At 36.6% G+C, this 18,663-nt stretch overlaps 2 protein-coding genes and 1 long non-coding RNA gene across 7 annotated transcripts in view; 2 read left to right on the plus strand and 1 right to left on the minus strand.

The window, feature by feature from the left end:
* Window positions 1-17,099, minus strand: part of LOC125935539 (uncharacterized) — a 139,286-nt gene extending 122,187 nt beyond the window's left edge. For 2 of the 3 annotated variants that reach the window (XR_007461710.1, XR_007461708.1), the window contains exons 1-2: window positions 16,699-17,099; window positions 11,144-12,010 (exon numbers count right to left, since the gene is read on the minus strand). This is a non-coding gene — a long non-coding RNA (uncharacterized LOC125935539). The remainder of the gene's footprint in view (window positions 1-11,143; window positions 12,011-16,698) is intronic. The other variant, XR_007461709.1, reaches the window with a different exon arrangement.
* Window positions 340-15,046, plus strand: MYOT (myotilin). Its single transcript, XM_049649252.1, has 9 exons — window positions 340-903; window positions 5,770-5,947; window positions 6,835-6,939; window positions 9,802-9,848; window positions 10,614-10,746; window positions 11,773-11,980; window positions 13,873-14,038; window positions 14,471-14,604; window positions 14,830-15,046. The coding sequence occupies exons 1-9, from the start codon at window positions 548-550 to the stop codon at window positions 15,000-15,002; spliced, it is 1,500 nt and encodes a 499-aa protein (XP_049505209.1). The 5' UTR covers window positions 340-547; the 3' UTR covers window positions 15,003-15,046.
* The window catches only part of PKD2L2 (polycystin 2 like 2, transient receptor potential cation channel), a 47,688-nt gene continuing 46,054 nt past the window's right edge, over window positions 17,030-18,663 (plus strand). For 2 of the 3 annotated variants that reach the window (XM_049649250.1, XM_049649251.1), the window contains exons 1-2: window positions 17,030-17,096; window positions 17,839-17,940. In XM_049649250.1, the coding sequence (XP_049505207.1) occupies window positions 17,066-17,096; window positions 17,839-17,940 (133 nt within the window). In that variant the 5' untranslated portion in view covers window positions 17,030-17,065. Of the gene's footprint in view, window positions 17,097-17,509; window positions 17,941-18,663 lie in introns of those variants that run through there. The other variant, XM_049649249.1, reaches the window with a different exon arrangement.

Below are 18,663 nucleotides of genomic sequence, written 5' to 3' on the forward strand. Positions count from 1 at the left end.
CACATTGAGCAGCATCACAGTATTTCTTTTCATAGTCACTTGGCAAACTCAAACTTTGTGTTCCTGTATCTTGAAGCCCCTGGGCAAGCTTCAAGAATCACCCAGAGGCAAACCAACATTAATGAATACTTTTTTTGTTGCTGTTGTTCTCAGGAGAAAAGTCATTTGTACAAAGACAGAGATAAAGAAAAGAAGTCTAGAAGCCAGGAAAGGTCCACCTTGAGGTGACCTTGAAAGCATTTAAGCCTCCCCCCAAAACAGCACATATGCTCCTAAAGATGTTAAACAGTACTGTTTTTTATGCAAATACTGTAATTGAATCATTTTCTCCTTTTGAAGGAACAATATTCTTCAAGAGGCCACTCCATCAAAGACAGGAGCACAGTATTCCCAGGATCACAACAAGGAGGGGCAGACCACGGTTGCTTCAGATTCCTTGAGATCTTCTGTGATTCCAGGCTTGCCACCCCAAATTCAGGACCCCACCCTTCGAGGAACAAATCATTATAGTAATAAATTGCCTTCATCTTCCATATACCAGCTAAGCATGTTTAACTACGAACGTCCAAAACACTTCATTCAAACCCAAAACCCATGTGGCTCCAGACTGCAACCTCCTGGACCGGAAACCTCCAGCTACTCTAGTCAGACCAAACAGTCTTCCATTACCATCCAGCCCCGCCAATGCACAGAGCAAAGATTTTCTGCCTCCTCAACAGTGAGCTCTCACATCACCATGTCTTCGTCTGCTTTCCCTGCTTCTCCCCAGCAGCATGCTGCCTCCAACCCAGGCCAAAGGGTTACAGCCACCTATAACCAGTCCCCAGCCAGCTTCCTCAGCTCCATATTACCATCACAGTCTGATTATAGTAGCAGTAAAATTCCTTCCAATGTGGACACCAAGTAAGTATATTTTTTTATATATGAATAGATACTGCATATACACTGAGTTTGTATCTAAGGAGTGTGGGGGAGTATGCCCTAGTTCACTATTTAGTATTTTGAAAGGCAATGAAACCTCAAGGTCTCTTTCATAATTCTCCTAAAACACCTTGAACCAGGGGGCTGGCAGTAAGAGGTCATCTGACCCATTCTCTAGTGTCCAGACTATCCTAAACCCAAATCACCTATTACCCCATACATTACTTATAATTTTCTATCTTCAAAAAAAGAAGATTTCTAATATACTCAAGAACAGTGAACTATTCTCCCAGTTCTAAGTTAAGATCATCATGCTATAAATTTAATTGCTCGCGTTCTGGGCTCAGCTGAGATGAAGAACACCTGTCTGCTCTTCCTCAGCTAGGATTTCCTCTCACATAAGCAGAGACTATTAAATTTCTTCTCAGTCTTAGTCTTTTCTTCCTATCCATTTTCCCTTCTGATCCTGAGCATCCACTTGGCTTAAAAAAAAAAAAAAATTAATGAAAATCTGGGACTCAAATAGTGAAGTATATGAATTTTCCTTGCTATGATAAGAAAGGCTTGAATAGATAAATGACCTTAGCGTTTCCTTTGGTAATTAAAAAAAACTTTGTTCAAATGAGTTGAGCTGATTGTCCTGTCTAAATAAAGAGAAGAATACCTGGAGCCTTATGCAAGCATGTACTACTTCCAAAGCCTAAAACTATCCTAGGAGAACCTGATATGAATAAGGACACAGTGGTTGTGCTTTTTTTAAAACATGAACTGAATACTTTGTGCTTATGCAAACCGAGAGCTATCAGTTTTCCTGTCCCTTGCCTGGCTAAAACATCAGATAATTAAATCTGAGGCAACTGAAAAACTGCCTGATGGAATATGTTTTGTTGCAGGCTTATCAAAAGATTTGCTTAGATTCTTGATAATTTCTCTCACTATTCCCCAGAAGCTAATTTTTGTAGAGATTTCTATTATTGGTGAAAACTCTGGAAATTAAGTTCAATGGACTACAGCAATTCAACCTGCAAAGAATTATTTTCAACATTTTAAAAAACAAAAATGAGGAAAGTCAAGAACATTTGTTAGAATCCTACAGATACTAGGACGAACCATTTGAAATGGCTGATAGTCAACTATTTTTCACCTACAAAAATGGCATCCTCATAGGTTTGACCTAATATGTTTTTAAAGAAGACTTTAAGCCCTCTCTTTCTCTTCCCTCCAAAATTCCCATTACACTCATTAACACACAATGTAGATTTTTCTTGGTTACAATCTAGCCAAATGATCATTTTCCATCTAGCTTTCCATTATTTTTCGAATTTCCTACGTGAGCATTTTTAAATCTAAAATAACGTTTTCTGACTCTACTATTTTTCTTAGTAAAGTCTTTCAATCCTATTCCAAATATCTGCTAAGAAAAGAGAGCCATCAAATAAGTATTAGTGAACCTCAACCATGTTCCTAGCTCTGTACACAGAACTAAGAGAGAAAGGCAAAAATGGAGGATAAGAAATAAAGCATAGGAGGTCCCCAAACCAGAGATCAAAGATACAGCTTTAGCTGTTCCATTTGCAGCAACCATAGATAACTCTTTTAATCTTCCCACAGCCACTTGATACCCATTCAGTGTCCAGCTGCACGGGGTGGAAAGCTCTGGCCCTTTGAACATTTGTGCACAACTCCCTCATTGTTATGGTGGGCTTAAGTTTGCCCTGCCTTCGAAAATAATCCCTTGGATTCTGACCTAGATTGCTTTGAAAGCTTTATTTAGCTTTTCATCAGTAGGAAACCCTTAAGCAAACATTTTATTCAGTCAATCAAACCATAGACTGGACTTTGAGGCGAACTCCAATTCTAATTAGTCCATTCAAAAAGCTTGCTGTGTGACATTCAGCAAGTGTGCCTTACCTGCCTGGTGATTCAGTTTTATGACCTACAACAAAATTAAGGATTTCGGTGATAAATGATAGAAAAAAAAATTCGCTTCTTGGCCTTTTGGCTAAGATCAAGTGTAATGACAGAAAAAAAAAAGACCTATAAAGCAGAATGCAAGAATATGAGTTTATAAATATGAGCAGATATCTCGTCTTACATTTAGGCTATGTAAACTGATAAGGGTATTCACTGAATAAAGTGACTGGGTCAAATACACATCAGTGATTCTCAGGCTCAATTTTGATAATCCTTCAGGATTTCTCAGATATACTGCATTATAACAGTCAAAAAACAAACTTATTGGGGCGCCTGGGTGGCGCAGTCGGTTAAGCGTCCGACTTCAGCCAGGTCACGATCTCGCGGTCCGTGAGTTCGAGCCCCGCGTCAGGCTCTGGGCTGATGGCTCGGAGCCTGGAGCCTGTTTCCGATTCTGTGTCTCCCTCTCTCTCTGCCCCTCCCCCGTTCATGCTGTCTCTCTCTGTCCCAAAAATAAATAAAAAAAAAAAAAAAAAAAAAAAAAAAAACAAACTTATTTAATTCTAATTCACTTTAACAAGCATGTGACTTTTATAAAGATGTAGACTAACATTAAAAAAATAGGCTATTATAGCTCCATATAGTTGGAAAAATAGGAGATTTTTAAGACAAAGGAATTTTACCACTTTGACATGAAAATTCAATCTTAAGGGAAAAAAAAAAAAACAGGGTGCCTGGGTGGCTCTGTCAGTTAAGCATCCAACTCTGGGTCTCAGCTCAGGTCTTGATCTCAGGGTTGCTGAGTTCAAGCCCAGTGCTGGGCTCCATGCTGGACATGAAGCCTACTTAAAAAAAATAAAATAAAATAAAATAAAATTTGAAAACACAAATACAACTACTTATTGAAACATTTCATTTGGCTATTTACTTAACTGAACAAATCAGACTTTTAGTTTAGGATTAATATAAACAACCCCGAATATCTGTAATGTAAGGAGGAGAAATGTGCACCACCACTTTCAATACAGAGCATCCGGAATCAAATTAAAAACATTCACTCATTCAAGTGATAAAGAATCCCCTATACCCAGCCTCTGTGTTAGTGAAAATAAACATTACAATGGTGAGTAATAAGTCATCTTTTTTTACTTGAGTATGTTTATAATCTAGAGATTACTAACCAAGTCCCCAAAGCCTGCAAGAATTAAAACTCTGGCTCCTCTTGGAAGAGATACATTTCCACTTAGCTTATAAGCTCTTGTTAATGATCCTTGAGGACATCTGAACAGGAACAGGTCAGAGAACAGACCCAGGGTGCCTCATCTTGATAACTGGAGAACGTTTATTATGATAATACTAAAATACTCACTGAAAACAGTGGCCAGTTTTCCCACATTAAACAGATATAAACGCACACTTGCAGGGCACAAAATGAATAAACTAGGTGAAATCTGAACAAACAACTGTGAAAGTGCAAACTACCTTACAAATTTAATACAGGAGTTCCTAAGTACTACTCCTATACTCTATCAGAATCAACAGGAGAACTCAGAGAGAAGGAAGAACATCTTTCCAGATAATTTAGATTAGAACTTCAAATACAGATGTAAACCAAACTCTTCAACTGCTACTCAAATTTGCTTTCTTTTTCCCCAAACCCCTCTTCTCATTCAGGTTACATTTCTTTCTCCTTCCTCCTCTAATCGTTCCTTTCTTTCTCTAAAAATCACTTTAGCAATGTTGAAGAAGCCACGGCTACTGTAAAAGCTATTTGTTATATAGTACCACACTTGAATTTTGTAAAATAGGAAATTAAAAGGAACTGGAAATTAATAGGAAAGCCAGAGACTATGACAACTGTACACTCCATTCAAAGCAAAAGAATATTTGCTAAGTGCCAGTGATTATACCAGAGAATGTTTAACAGCTCTGGAGAAAGGAGCCATGATTTGTGGTATTTACCTACTTCCCTGGTGTAGATACTCCGAACACCATCAATTTCAAACTATCAACATGAGATCACAGGGAACTGAGTACAGTATCTACCCACAAATCAAATTTACCAAATTCAATTACAAGACTGGAAGGGCTCACAAGCTGCCAGTAACTAGACTTACTCTCAATTCTTTACGGCAGATCTTTAAGGAAAAACATCCCTCTTACACCTAATCTAATTTGTTCCTCCTGTCACTAAATTTTAATTTGGCAAGACTTAAAAAAAAAAAAAAAAAAAAAGCTGGTGACCATTCTTATTAAATCCTTCTTGACTATTATTAGGAAATTGGTATTTTTAATAACTCTAATACTACCAGTACTAAGTGGTGGTAGATTCAACTATCTAAAAGTGACTAACAAAATGAGGTCAAGTCTATTTTAGTACCACATTGTACTTTGAAGATCTGTTTTAAAAATCTTTTTTTCTGGGGTGCCTGGCTGGCTCAGTCAGGAGTCAGAAGAGCGTATGACTCTTTTTTTTTTTTTAATATGAAATTTATTGTCAAATTGGTTTCCCAATGCTCATACCAATAGGTGCCCTCCTCAATGCCCATCACACACTTTCCCCTCCCTCCCACCCCTCCCATCAACCCTCAGCTTATTCTCAGTTTTTAAGAGTCTCTTATGGTTTGCCTCCCTCCCTCTCTAACTTTTTATTTCCCCTTCCCCTCCCCCATGGTCTTCTATTAAGTTTTTCAGGATCCACATAAGAGTGAAAACATACGGTATGTGTCTTTCTCTGTATGACTTATTTCACTTAGCATAACACTCTCCAGTTCCATCCACATTGCTACAAAAGGTCATATTTTATTCTTTCTCATTGCCAAGTAGTATTCCATTGTGTATATAAATTCTTGATCCTGAGTTCGAGCCCCACATTGGGTATAGAGGTTACCTAAATAAATAAAAACTTCAATAAAAACTTTTCTCTTTTTAAAGCTATCAACAACCCTCAGTTGGCCAACCTCTAAGTGCTACACCATCCCAAAATGCAAATGCTAATAAACCCACACCAAGGACTCCTGACCATGAAATACAAGGATCAAAAGAAGCTCTGATTCAAGATTTGGAGAGAAAGCTAAAATGCAAGGACAGCCTTCTTCATAATGGAAATCAAGTAAGCAAAATGTCTATTTTCTATAAAAAGCCAATTAAACTATAAAATATTTCTGCCTTTCTGTCTCACAAATCTTTGTCCATATAATCCACAAGGGATAGGATTATCTAAAAAGAGAATATTTGGATACAATACCAAACATTCTGCATGAAATCACCTCTTGGTTTTCAGTAGTAAAAGAAGGATGCAAAAGAAGAATGTAAAACAATATAAAAACAAAAGAATGAAGCAAAAAAAAATTTGAAGATTTTCCACTTTAAGCATTACTCTCACATAAAATATGTCTGATGACCAAATAAACAATAGGAGATATTGTCAGTCACCTTGATTTCTTCACGTACCTTGGTGTATATGACTGGACAAATAGCCATGATATTTATGAGAGAACTCTTACTGTACCCACTGTATTAGTCACTTATCTTTGAAACAGTACTGTATGTCTTCAATCCAAACACATATAACATATCAGATGGACTGCTTTCAAACCAGAAATTAAACAAAATATTCAGTGTTCATTTAATAAAAGTTATTTCTCAATGTGAGGATATACAGTGCTATATTCAAAGATGGAGTCAATGGAAACATGCAAAACAAAAAACATGAAGAATTTCCCTTCACTTGGGAGAGCCTTACTTAAGGGGGATTATGCCTGCCTTTCCTAGGAGCAAGAGGAAAACAGAAGTGAATATTACAGATGTGAAAGTGACACTAGAACAGAAGGGAAATGTTTTGAATGAAAAAAAGTTTTAAAACATAGTATTTATCTCTAATTCACTAGACAGAACTATACTTCTTTGGTAGCATTCTTGGTGGTTTTAAGGTAAAGGTGCACAAACAACTTTTATTAAATCTCGTTACTTTCTCCTTAATGACTGATTTCTTCAAAGCGGCTAACATATGAGGAGAAGATGGCTCGCAGATTGCTAGGACCACAGAATGCAGCTGCTGTGTTTCAAGCTCAAAATGACAGTGAGGCACAAGATTCACCACAGGTAAATTAAAATAATCTTTACCTAACTGGAGTATTTTTCTTTTGAGTGATTTTTAAATGTTTGTTTTTCCAAATGCTAATAAGTATCATTTGAAGCAAAAGTCAATCACTTCCATGCTCCATTAGATATAAAAAGGAGAGGCCACGATGAGCCAAAATGTATAGAGAGAAATTTAAAATTTTACTCCACTTTCTGGTGTTCTAATATCTGCATATGAAATGTCACAAAGTCAAAACACCAGAAGGCTAACACTGTCACTCTGCATGTGGACATTTAGGGGTCCATTACACCTAGAATTCTTTTTCCAATGTCCACATGGATAATTTATGAGTTATAAATCTTTAACAGAAGTTAAAACTCTAAACCAAAGTAATTATAACCTTTTCTCATAATAAGCTCCTAATCATTTCAATGTTTTAAAATACAATTGTGGAACTAATGAAATATCCAATTCCCTTTGTTTCTGTATTCAAAAATGCTTATTAAAAACAAAACAAACAAACAACAACAAAAAGCCTGGAGTAATGGCTCAGATATTAAAAGGATCCTTTCCACGAACGTATAAACTTTATAGAGGGCATAAAGTGAATATCCCATACGCTTATCAACTTCATTCTAACACGTAAATGTAACCCTAAAGAGAAATATTCAGTTGGAGAGACAGAACGGTTACTCCTGTCTTCCTTCTGTAGTTACCTCTCATCTCTTCCCAAAAAGTTCACAAGAAACTAGATACCAAAGGGACGAAACAGGGTACCCAAGACTCCTAAGGACTCCTTAGGACTTACTATCCTAAGTACAGGAAACTGAAAATAGGATTTTGGTTTCTGTTAAATGCAACAAGACCTACTAAAAAGGATGGAGCAGGATCTAACAGTGCAAGTAACTAGAAACTGAAAATAGAACTTAAACCTCTTTTTGGCTAATGAACAGTTCATACATTCATTCATTCAATTAATTTACATGGAGCACCTACTCTGGGCTGGTACAGATTACAGCAAGAATAGGATGCAAACCTACCTCTATTAGTAGAAATTACTCAAAACAATGTTATATTGATGGCTTACCTTATAAATTCAGTGTATGATTTCAAGGGCAAGAATGTATTATTTTTCTCATTCATTCTTTAAAAACATTAAAATGAAGGTAACAGTACCAAGAAAATAGATAGCAGCAAAACATATTATGAAATCTGAAAAGATAAATCTTAGATTTTTGTGTATACTTCAAACATTCCAATAAAAAATGTTATCAAATTATATAAAACTGAAATATTACACCTCTTAATATGAATATATACATATTCAAAGCATTACTATATGAAAAAGCAAACAATTTAATTTGGATATTTTGGGTTTAATTAAATTATTTTCACTTTTTACCAAAAAAACTAGTTGATCTGAGAAGTGAATTGTTCTTTTGACATTCTGTGTAGAGAACTTTAAGACTAGCCAAAAAAAGTTAGAGTTGTAAGAATTTTATTTTAAAATGACCAAATACATTAAACATATTCATCACAAAATAAGTAATGTATACTCAGATTATAGGTGTTTTTCAGATATTTGGATAGGGAGAGATTTTTCACTTGTCTCCCCTGCTGTGCCAAGCACAGTGAAATACACAAAATAAGCTTTAAGTATTTGATCAATTAATTAGGATTTCCATCAATCTCTGGTTTTATTCTGAAATGGAAATAATTTTCTGGTACTCAGATATAAATCCTAAAAGATGTTTGCTTAAATTAAATAAACTTTTATTAACCAGGAAGTAATTAATGTTGTTTTTCAAACCTTCTCAGAGCTCTACACGTAGCTTCCATGGTGTCCATCATGATTTTGTGCCATGGCTAAAAAGAGAAGCATTTTCCAGTCTAATATGTGTTTACTGCTGTTGGTGCACTTTTGAGCAGTGGGCATAATACCTTTTATCTACTGCCAACACAAGTGACTTCATGTCTATTCCTGTTTTACTAAAGGACAATCTGTACCATGTGTTCCCATTTCAAATACACCAGGGGAACACATCTCCCTTTGTTGTAAAGTAGTCATATGAAAAATGAACTACCATGAGTTCAACGTCTAGCTAATTTTCATGTACCATACCTGTTAAATAGTCCTATTAATTCAGGGGATTACTTGCTAGAATATTAGAAAGTTAGTGCACTATACGGTAAGTACTTAATACAGTTAACCCTTGAACAATGCAGGAGTTAGGGGTGCCGACCCCCCCACACAATTCAAATCCACTTGTACCTTCTAACTCTCCAACAATTTAACTACTAAAAACTTACTTTTGACCAGAAGCCTTACTGATAAGTAGATTAACATAGATTTTGTACACTATATGTATTATATACTACACTCTTACAATAAAATAAGCTAGAAAAAAATGCTGACAAAATACATTTAAAGTACTGTAGTATGTTTTGTCTTAAAAAAAACCCATATACAGGGGCTCCTGGGTGGCTCAGTCAGTTAAGCGTCTGACTTCGGCTGGGGTCATGATCTCATGGTTCGGGAGTTCTAGCCCTGCTTCGGGCTCTGTGCTGACAGCTTGGAGCCTGAAGCCTGCTTTGGATTCTGTGTCTCCCTCTTTCTCTCTGCCCCTCCCCTGCTCATGCTCTGTCTCTCTCTCTCAAAAAATGAATAAACTTAAAAAAAATTTTTTTTAAACCCACATATAAGTGAACCTGTGCAGTTCAAACCTGTGTATTTCAAGGATCAACTGTACATGGAATTAACCATGAAGGCACAAATACAGCCAACAAAGAAATGTTCATTTCAGCTATGACTACTTAATTCTGCTTCATTTCAAGGTAGTAACCACATATTAACATTCTCACCTTGTTTTAATTTCAAACAGCACAACTCAGAACACGCACGACTGCAAGTTCCTACATCACAAGTAAGGTACAAAATTTTTTTTTATTTTTGAAGAACTATCTATTTTACTACCAAAAATATATTCAGCTTAAAACTGTATTATTTGTAAAGACTTCAAGCCTCCTACATAACTTTTATAAAAAGCAATGTGACTTTTCTAATGTCCGAGAAGATGATCAAAATTTTTATCTGTTGGGGTGCCTGGGTGGCTCAAACGGTTAAGGTCATGATCCCACAGTTTCATAAGTTCTACCCTTGCGTTGGGCTCTGCACTGGCAGCACTGAGCCTGCTTAGGATTCTCTCTCTCCATGTCTACCCCACCCCCACTCACGCAGTCTCTGTCTCTCAAAATAAACGTAAAAAAATTTCTTTTATCTGTTAATTGTCAGTACTATCTCAGAAGAAGTTTTTAATATGTTTTGGTCAAATAAGCCAGGACCACATGTCCACGTTAAGCAAATATCTCATGACAAACAAAACCCAATTCTAATTACCAAATCATTGCATATGATAAGAATTGTCCATGGGGTACTCTCCATTTTAATAGATCAGTTTCTTCATCAATTTGTAGCAATGTATAAAAGAAGTAAAGATGTATATTTTCTACCAGATCTTCCTAAATTGCTACCATTTCTAACAGTCTTCAAATATGCCTCTCTCTATTGTTATTACACTGACACATTAAATAGCATAGACTCTGAGGGTTCCAATATGATGGCTAAACTATATTTGTGCAAAAGGAAGAACAATGACAACTTTCCTGTATAGTGATTATTAAAATATTTTTGTAGAAGCAGATCATCCTCAAGGGGAGATGTGAATGATCAGGATGCAATCCAGGAGAAATTTTACCCACCTCGTTTCATTCAAGTGCCAGAGAACATGTCAATTGAAGAAGGAAGATTCTGCAGAATGGACTTCAAAGTAAGAGTTCAAAAATATTGGAGGAAAAATAGCAACAAGATACTGTTTTGAAAAGTGTCCTCTTCCTCTTCATAATCTGTTACACACTGTAACAAGCAGCACTTATAGTGGATAAGAACAAAAATTCTGGAACCAAGCTTACCTGGGTTTGAATCCTGGCTTTGCCACTTTCCAGCTACGTAACCTAAGTCACTGAACCTTCCTGTGCTTTTGTCTCATCTGTATGGCAGAGTAACAAATGTACCTCATAAGGGTGTTATGAGAATTAACTGAGTAAATAGACATAATGTACTCACAATAGTACCTACCCCCTAATAAATACATAAGTGAAGCTATCAAACCAGTAAGATTTCTAAAGCAGTATTCTCCATTAAGAAATTCAAGCCAACCTGCTCACCTGGCGTAGAAGAGATCTTCATGCTAGAAGTGATCTTTAGAAAGACCTACATTTTTATTGTTCTCATTTTGGAGACCTTTTTCTTATAAAATGTTTTTCTGGATTCCTTGTGAATGAAAGTCCATGTATGGATTTAATTGTTAAGGTTTATAAGAAAACACTTAAACTGGAATTTAAACACCAAAATTACAGTTCAAGAGCATTCTACTTTGGTAAAGTCATCCATTAGATCAGCAAGCATCACAGATATGTCCCTCTGAGACTTCAACTGCAGTCACATTATCAAAAAAAACCCGTATCACTTCATATTTCTTGGGGAGACCTATATAACGTAAGTTAATGTTCTAAATATAGTAACTGAGGCATCTTACAGGGCCTCATGGTGCATACGAAAGAGCTAGATGTGGTTTGATGTAGTCTGAAAATACTACATTGATTTCGAGAGTTTAATTTCTACTGTTTTGTTAAACATTGTTGAAAGCAAACACCTTTTTAAGCTCTTGCTTTGCACTGTCAATCACAAACCCACTCAGATACTAGAATTGTTAAAAGTTGTAAATGGACAAATAGGTACCAGTGATGATATAATTTAAAATTCTGTCATCTCCTTCTTGTGTCTTCCTTTCCAGGTCAGCGGACTGCCAGCTCCTGATGTGTCATGGTATCTGAATGGAAGACCAGTTCAATCAGATGACTTGCACAAAATGATAGTGTCTGAAAAGGGTTTTCATTCACTCATCTTTGAAGTGGTCAGAGCTTCAGATGCAGGAGCCTATGCATGTGTTGCCAAGAACAGAGCAGGAGAAGCCACCTTTACTGTGCAGCTGGATGTCCTGGGTAAGCCTTCAGAGGGATCTTCAAGAGTTCCTTAAAATCCAGCAGTATTAAAAAAAAAAAAAAAGCAAGTGTTAAAAAGGAAAATCCCACAGGACTTCATATTTAAGGTCAATGTCTACACAACCCAGGAGAATGCCAATTTTTATCTAAAAGTCACAGGGTGGGAGAGGGGGCAGACAGCATTTTTGAGAGAAACTCAGAGAAACTGCAACAAGAGACCTATAACCAAAGCTTTTCACAAAAGGAAATAAAGAAATGGTGCAATTTTAGACAAACCAAATGAGGCAGTACAGTTGACTCTCAATTCAACATAGGTTTGAGCAGTGCATGTCCATTTACATGCAGATTTTTTATAACACAGTATTGTCACCTGCTTATGATTTTTTAAATAACATTTTCTTTTCTCTAATTTACTTCATCATAAGAATACAGTATATAATACATATAACACAGAAAATATGTGTTAATCGACTGTTCATATTATCAGTAAAGCTTCCAGTTAAGAGTAGGCTATTAGGAGTTAAGTTTTTCAGGAGTCAAAAGTTATGTGCAGACTTTCAACTACATGGCGGCGGGGTGGAGGGGTGCCCCAATGCCCTGCACTGTTCAAGAATCAACTATATAAGCATTTCTAGATGTAACCATTTCTAGATGTAACTAAAGGATATTATAGTGAAAAACTTCAGTCTAATCACTTCTCTGATCTATCGTCTAAATTAATCTGATTGTTATTTTTCCAGCATTGCCATGACCACACATTACTTAAAACTGAGATATAAATGTTAACTTTTAGCCTCAGATGATGTTGTTTAATAGAAAACTAGTCTCTATTTATAACAAAAACACACCTACTTGCTTTCGAAAACAGGTATGGCTAAACTGTCTCAAATTTGTCTTCAGTAAGGCAGTTTCTTATAAAACTTATATACTACTTTAAAATATTACAATTTAAGTGGTTTAAATATATATTACATTTGTAATGGTTTAAGCCATGGCATACTGCAGAAAAGATACTTTGACATAATTTACTGCTGATTACATAAAATCTTGATCAAGTTAAAGGATGAACAATATCCTTGATTTTGTATTCTATTCAAATCAGTGAAAAACCCTTTAAGATTATTCTATGATATAATAATGGGCCTCAGTCTAAGGGAAAACCGAGTGATCAGGGAATCAAAAAAAAAATCCAATTCAAGTGATTAAGCTTTGAGCAAATCCTTTTTGTGCAAATAGCTCCAGAAATATTATTAATGTTAGAGTTGAAAGAGGCCTTGGCAGGCATCTGTCCAATTTCATTTCTCCTTCAGAAAAGCTAGGGTTACAGTATTCTGATACCATTTCCTCTTTTCCTTCAGGTAATTAAAGAAATGATGTAATAATTACTGACATTTATATACTATTTTACAGTTTACAAAATGCTGCTTCATTCATTATCTCAGCTGATCCTCACAGTAATTTTGTGTGGTAGGCAGAGCAGTCACTATACCTGTAATTATTTTACAATAGATAAAACTGAGCTTCAGAGAAACTAAACAAATCTTTCCCATTTGGCATGGCTGGTGGGGCAAATAGAGAATTTGAACGTAGGCTGTCTAGTCTTGCCACCATTCATGCTGCCTCCTTATAGAAGAGACATAAATGAGAATATAACTTAAATTCTATGATGAAACATGATTGTAAATTCAATGCAACATTACTATTTTAGAAGTCTAAATGGTATAATAATGCAAAATAGTACTCTATGTTGTTTAAAATAATGCTAAAACATAAGCTTCCAATCTTGTGTTTTTTTAAACTTTTGTATCAACATACAAATTTCATAATACCTTGGCTTGGCTTATTTTCTTTTTATAATATTTCAAATACCTGAATTTTTTATTAATATGTAGCAAAAGAACATAGAAGAGCACCAATGTTTATCTACAAACCACAAAGCAAAAAAGTTTTTGAGGGAGACTCAGTGAAGCTAGAATGCCAAATCTCAGCTGTACCTCCACCAAAGATTTTCTGGAAAAGAAATAATGAAATGGTACAATTCAACACTGATCGAATAAGGTAGGATAAGTATTTTTAGACATAACTCTAGTTTATTGGGATGAATCCAGTTGTACTTGAAATGCATTATAAATGGCATGCATTTGTAATCTCACTTTGTCTGGTTTTTAAAACATGCAGAGAAATGTAATAAACCTCATTACACCAGATTCCACTAATCAAAAACATAAGGCATAAAGTAGGCCAGGACTTACCTTTTTACTAACAATAAAGAAAGATGGCTCAAGGAAATGATGACACAAACAAAATTAAGTGGGGGGGAGGTTAAATTCAATAAAACCAATGCTACATGGCACTGACTAGGTACAGCTCAGAATTTCCAAATACTTCATTTTCTTACAGTCTGGCACTCTAGGTCACAGACATCATAAATAAACTTTCACAGGAAAATTAATTCTTACGCTTTAATTTTTTATTATTGTTTCTTTCCAGTTTATATCATGATAACTCTGGTAGAGTCACTTTACTGATAAAAGACGTAAACAAGAAAGATGCTGGGTGGTATACTGTGTCTGCAGTTAATGAAGCTGGAGTGACCACATGTAACACAAGATTAGATGTTACAGGTATGTCACCCTATCAACCCAAGTGTTATAAAGGACTTAATCAGAAAGATTTAGTAAGAAACACAATCTCAGCATAATATAAAAACGTATGGTATAAAATACGAGAGATTTTCCCCCAACAGTTCTGATTTTTTTTTTCTTGTCCTGTCTGATATTGAATACCTAGAGCAACCCATTTGTTTAGAACATGTTTTCTGAATCAACTTCTATTTTGATCTATTTCAGTCCGTCAAAGGCAAACTCTTCCGGCTCCTAAGCAGTTACGTGTTCGACCAACTTTCAGCAAATATTTAGCACTTAACGGTAAAGGTTTGGATGTGAAACAAGCTTTTAACCCTGAAGGAGAATTTCAGCGTCTGGCAGCTCAATCTGGACTCTATGAAAGTGAAGAACTTTAATGAGATTACCAACATTTGAAAACACAACAACTACACTATTAGTAATATATTCAATTAAAATTTAAAATAAATCCATAGCTGTATTAACAGATTATGGCTTTAATTAGGTAATATAACTAATATATATTTATAATATTTATCCTTTGACTCTTACACATTCTATCTTCTCTGGTTTGTGAAGCCTAAGGAAAATCTGGGCATATGGGTTTGTAATTGTAGAAGACTATCTTAAAATGTGAGATTTTAACATTTAAGTCATATACATTTAACAATTACAGATTATGAATTAATATCAACTTTTTAAGCACATCTAATGCTTGTAATAAGGTTTACTGGTTCTGCTTTCTAAATACTGTTTTACCCGTTTTCTCTTAGAGGAATACTAACATGGTATAGATTATCTGAGTGTTCCAAAGCTTAATGTCAAAAGAGAATAAAATTTCAAATATTCAAAATAGACTTGCCTTCTCTTCACAAAAGTCTAGATCTTTGTAACTTTTGGTGTTTATATATTATACAACATCAAGTAAAACCTAAGAATAACAATTTCCAGAAAAGCAACAATAGTATGTTCTATAACTGTATCTTAATGAAGCTCATTTAAGGCTCAGCCAATTCCTCCTGAAATTCAGCTAGGCATTCCATGGTTTGCCATTTCATAAGGAAACAACCACAGTAACTTAAATCCTGACAGACTCGCTCCTGAAATTGTTATTTTGCTTTAACCAAATAAATCTGTTAAATCTTCAAGACCTCTGAGTCTACCGAGTTCAATGGAACAAGAATAGTCTGCAGATTCAACTGCTTAATTCTTTTACTTCATGTAAATTTCAATACCTGTATTGGGGGGGGGGGGGGGGGATCCTCCTACATTTAAACTTCAGATAAGCTAGTACATTAGAAAACATAATTTTGTGAGCATCTCAGAGTCTAAGTACAGGAATGGGAAAATCCTTTTATTATACTGTCCTTAAGCTAGGACACTAGCCCTTTCTTCTCAGGCCTCCTATCCACTGGCCATGGCCTTTTGCTAGGCCTCTCCTGTTTATTATTGGTAGTCTTTGACCCTTGTTGCTGTGTGGCCTCGTTTTGCTTTTCATCTGCACACAAAATAGCATTTATCAACATCACTCTACATCTCTTTCAGAGAAATAACAAAAGAAGCTTTATTTTTTATTTCCAAAAGCAGCTTGATGGTTTTCTTTGCTGGCTGCCCTAGGGCCTTTCTACTGAATCTGTTTTCCTCTTTTCCAACATGAGACTCCCTCTTGTCTCATATCCTGGCGGGTTTTCGGATGCCTTAATTTACAGCCAAATTTCTTTGGTCTTTTCTATAGCTGGTTTACAAACCTTCTCATCTTTGCAAAGCTTCAGTGCCAGATGTGAGTCTGGGCTCCCGAGGACTCCTGTTAGGCCTACTCTCCCTCATCACTTCAGAGCTGGATTTTGTTTAAATCTATTTTATCATTTTCTTTAGCCATACTGGGTGGGAAGAAGGGTGGGAGCTACTTCTACCTGCAGCTCTCGGTTCATGAGAACCGGTGTCTGCAGGCAGCAGGGGCAGCGTGGGCACCTGGTCAGGCACTCGGGTTCTGGCGTCCTGCACACCTGACCCCGCCACCTGTGGACTTCGGTAAGTCACTGACCCTCTCAGCGCTCTGCTTTTCCAGACCTAAAATGAGGATAAAACACCTACCTTTCAGGAAGGGGGGATGTGAAGACTAAACAAGCCAATAAATGTAAAAGGTGTTCAAGAAACAGTAGCCCGTTACAATTAATTACTACGACTTTCACCACCAACCCCAGGCCCGAAGCCAGATTTGCCCTAGAAGTCGGCCCCTCCGCCAGAGATAAAGCGCCGCAATTCCTAACCCCGCCTCAGCCTGCCGCTTTCCAGAGCGTCCTCGGTGCGCACGCGCGCTTGTCACTCGTAGAAAGGCTTGCGCAGGTGGAGAAGCGGGAGGGTTTGCGCAGGCGCAGGAGCTAGGTGGCGCGTGTCGAAAAGTTACGCGCAGGCGCGGCAGACCTGGGAGGTCAAACGGGTGTCGTTTTCCAGGTCGGCCATGGCTGAGGCGTCACGGTGGCACCGAGGCGGTGAGGGGTGATCCTAGGAAGTAGTGGAGCAGGGCCGATTTGGCAATTACACACACCCTGATAGTAACTATGTAGCGCCATATCTATTCATGTCAGAGATAGGACTTCCAGCACGTGTAGCCCTCACAGCCTCCCCTTGAGACGGGGTGTACAGGGGTCCCATTTCACAGACGGAAACTGAAACCTTGAGGGGAGGTGGTACCCGCCCTTTGCCCGAGGCTCAAGCTGGGAGCTGTTACTTGCTGTACAAATACCGTCGCTAGGCCCTTCTCCAAAGTCCTTTATTGGTCTGGGGAGTCGTGACCTCGGTAGAACCCCAGGCCAAGTCCTTTACCCCTCCAGCGGAATCCATCCTTCCCAGGAAGCAATATAGATGGTAGAGAAAACGATTGTGAAGATGAGGAATTTTTTTCTTTTTATTTTTTTCTTTCTTTCTTTATTATTTATTTATTTATTTGCATTTTGCTTTTTCACTTTCAGACGGGACTATTGAAAAAACGTCCATGTTATAAAATTCATTAGTGTACAGTCATAAAGTGACTGCCCTCTCACCCCCCTGGGAATGTTGTAATTATTCCTCCTTCATGAAAGTGAGAATAAAAAAAATAACCAGAAGCAATTGGAGCTTGCCTTCACACAGTGTATCAGAATAAAAGTGGAAAACACAGTTCCATCATGGTTATTTATATACATTATAAATTACATAATAATGTAAAGAAAAAATTTGTTTTATGTCTCACAGGGGCTCCGAAACCTAAGCTGCATTACAGAAAGGAAGTAGAAATTAGAACCACACTTCAGGAGTTGTCACTCTACTTTATTTTTTTAATAAACCTATGTATATGTAAGTACAGATGTAGATGAAGACACTGAACTAAGAAGTTATGTGGAGGTGAAAAGTAAAACATATGTACTTTATAAACCATAGACTTTCAGACTAAGACTTCTAAAAAAAGTATTGACATATTTTAGACCTATCTTAAATTCCTTTAGATGTACACTATTTCCATCTCTTAAAGGGCAAAGCTTTAAGTCGCAGACATAATGAAAAGCTTTCATCGTTGGCATTGATTGAGTTATTACTTTTAGTTGTCAGTTCTTTCTTGAGTACAGTTATTCCCTTGAGTTGGCAATTGTCACATGATGTCTTTTAGAACCATGTTGATACATTATCTCAGTTTCATAGGTCAAACTACAAATGAAGCCAAAGAACTTAGTCTTGTCTGCTTTGCTCTTTTCCCTGGCCTATTGCACAGCTGTGTGATAGTAAAATTGCACAACAGTAAAGTATGCTGGTGCCCAATCACAGAAGGTATTGAACAATGCAAATCTTTAATAAGGAGACTAGGAAAACATATCAACCTGCATTTCACCTGTCTGTGGGTCAAGAGCATTGACTGAATCAGTATTAAGGAGTATTTTATCCTTTGAGTGCCCAACAAATAGTAGGTGTAAGCTCAATGGCCAGACGTATCACAAGTTGACATGGCCTACACATTGGCAATTATATATCCGTTAACTCCTTGGTATAGTTGGAGTGAATTTGGGTCAAATCTTGATTGAAAAG

The sequence above is a fragment of the Panthera uncia genome (genome assembly GCF_023721935.1).
Source record: "Panthera uncia isolate 11264 chromosome A1 unlocalized genomic scaffold, Puncia_PCG_1.0 HiC_scaffold_17, whole genome shotgun sequence".
NCBI lineage: Eukaryota > Metazoa > Chordata > Mammalia > Carnivora > Felidae > Panthera > Panthera uncia.

Coding starts and splice junctions, on each gene's coding strand:
- MYOT (XM_049649252.1), top strand. CDS start 548: ATGTTTAACTACGAACGTCCAAAACACTTCATTCAAACCCAAAACCCA. Junction 9,849..10,613: donor GTTCCTACATCACAAGTAAG/GTACAAAATTTT, acceptor ATATTTTTGTAG/AAGCAGATCATCCTCAAGGG. Junction 14,039..14,470: donor TTCAACACTGATCGAATAAG/GTAGGATAAGTA, acceptor GTTTCTTTCCAG/TTTATATCATGATAACTCTG.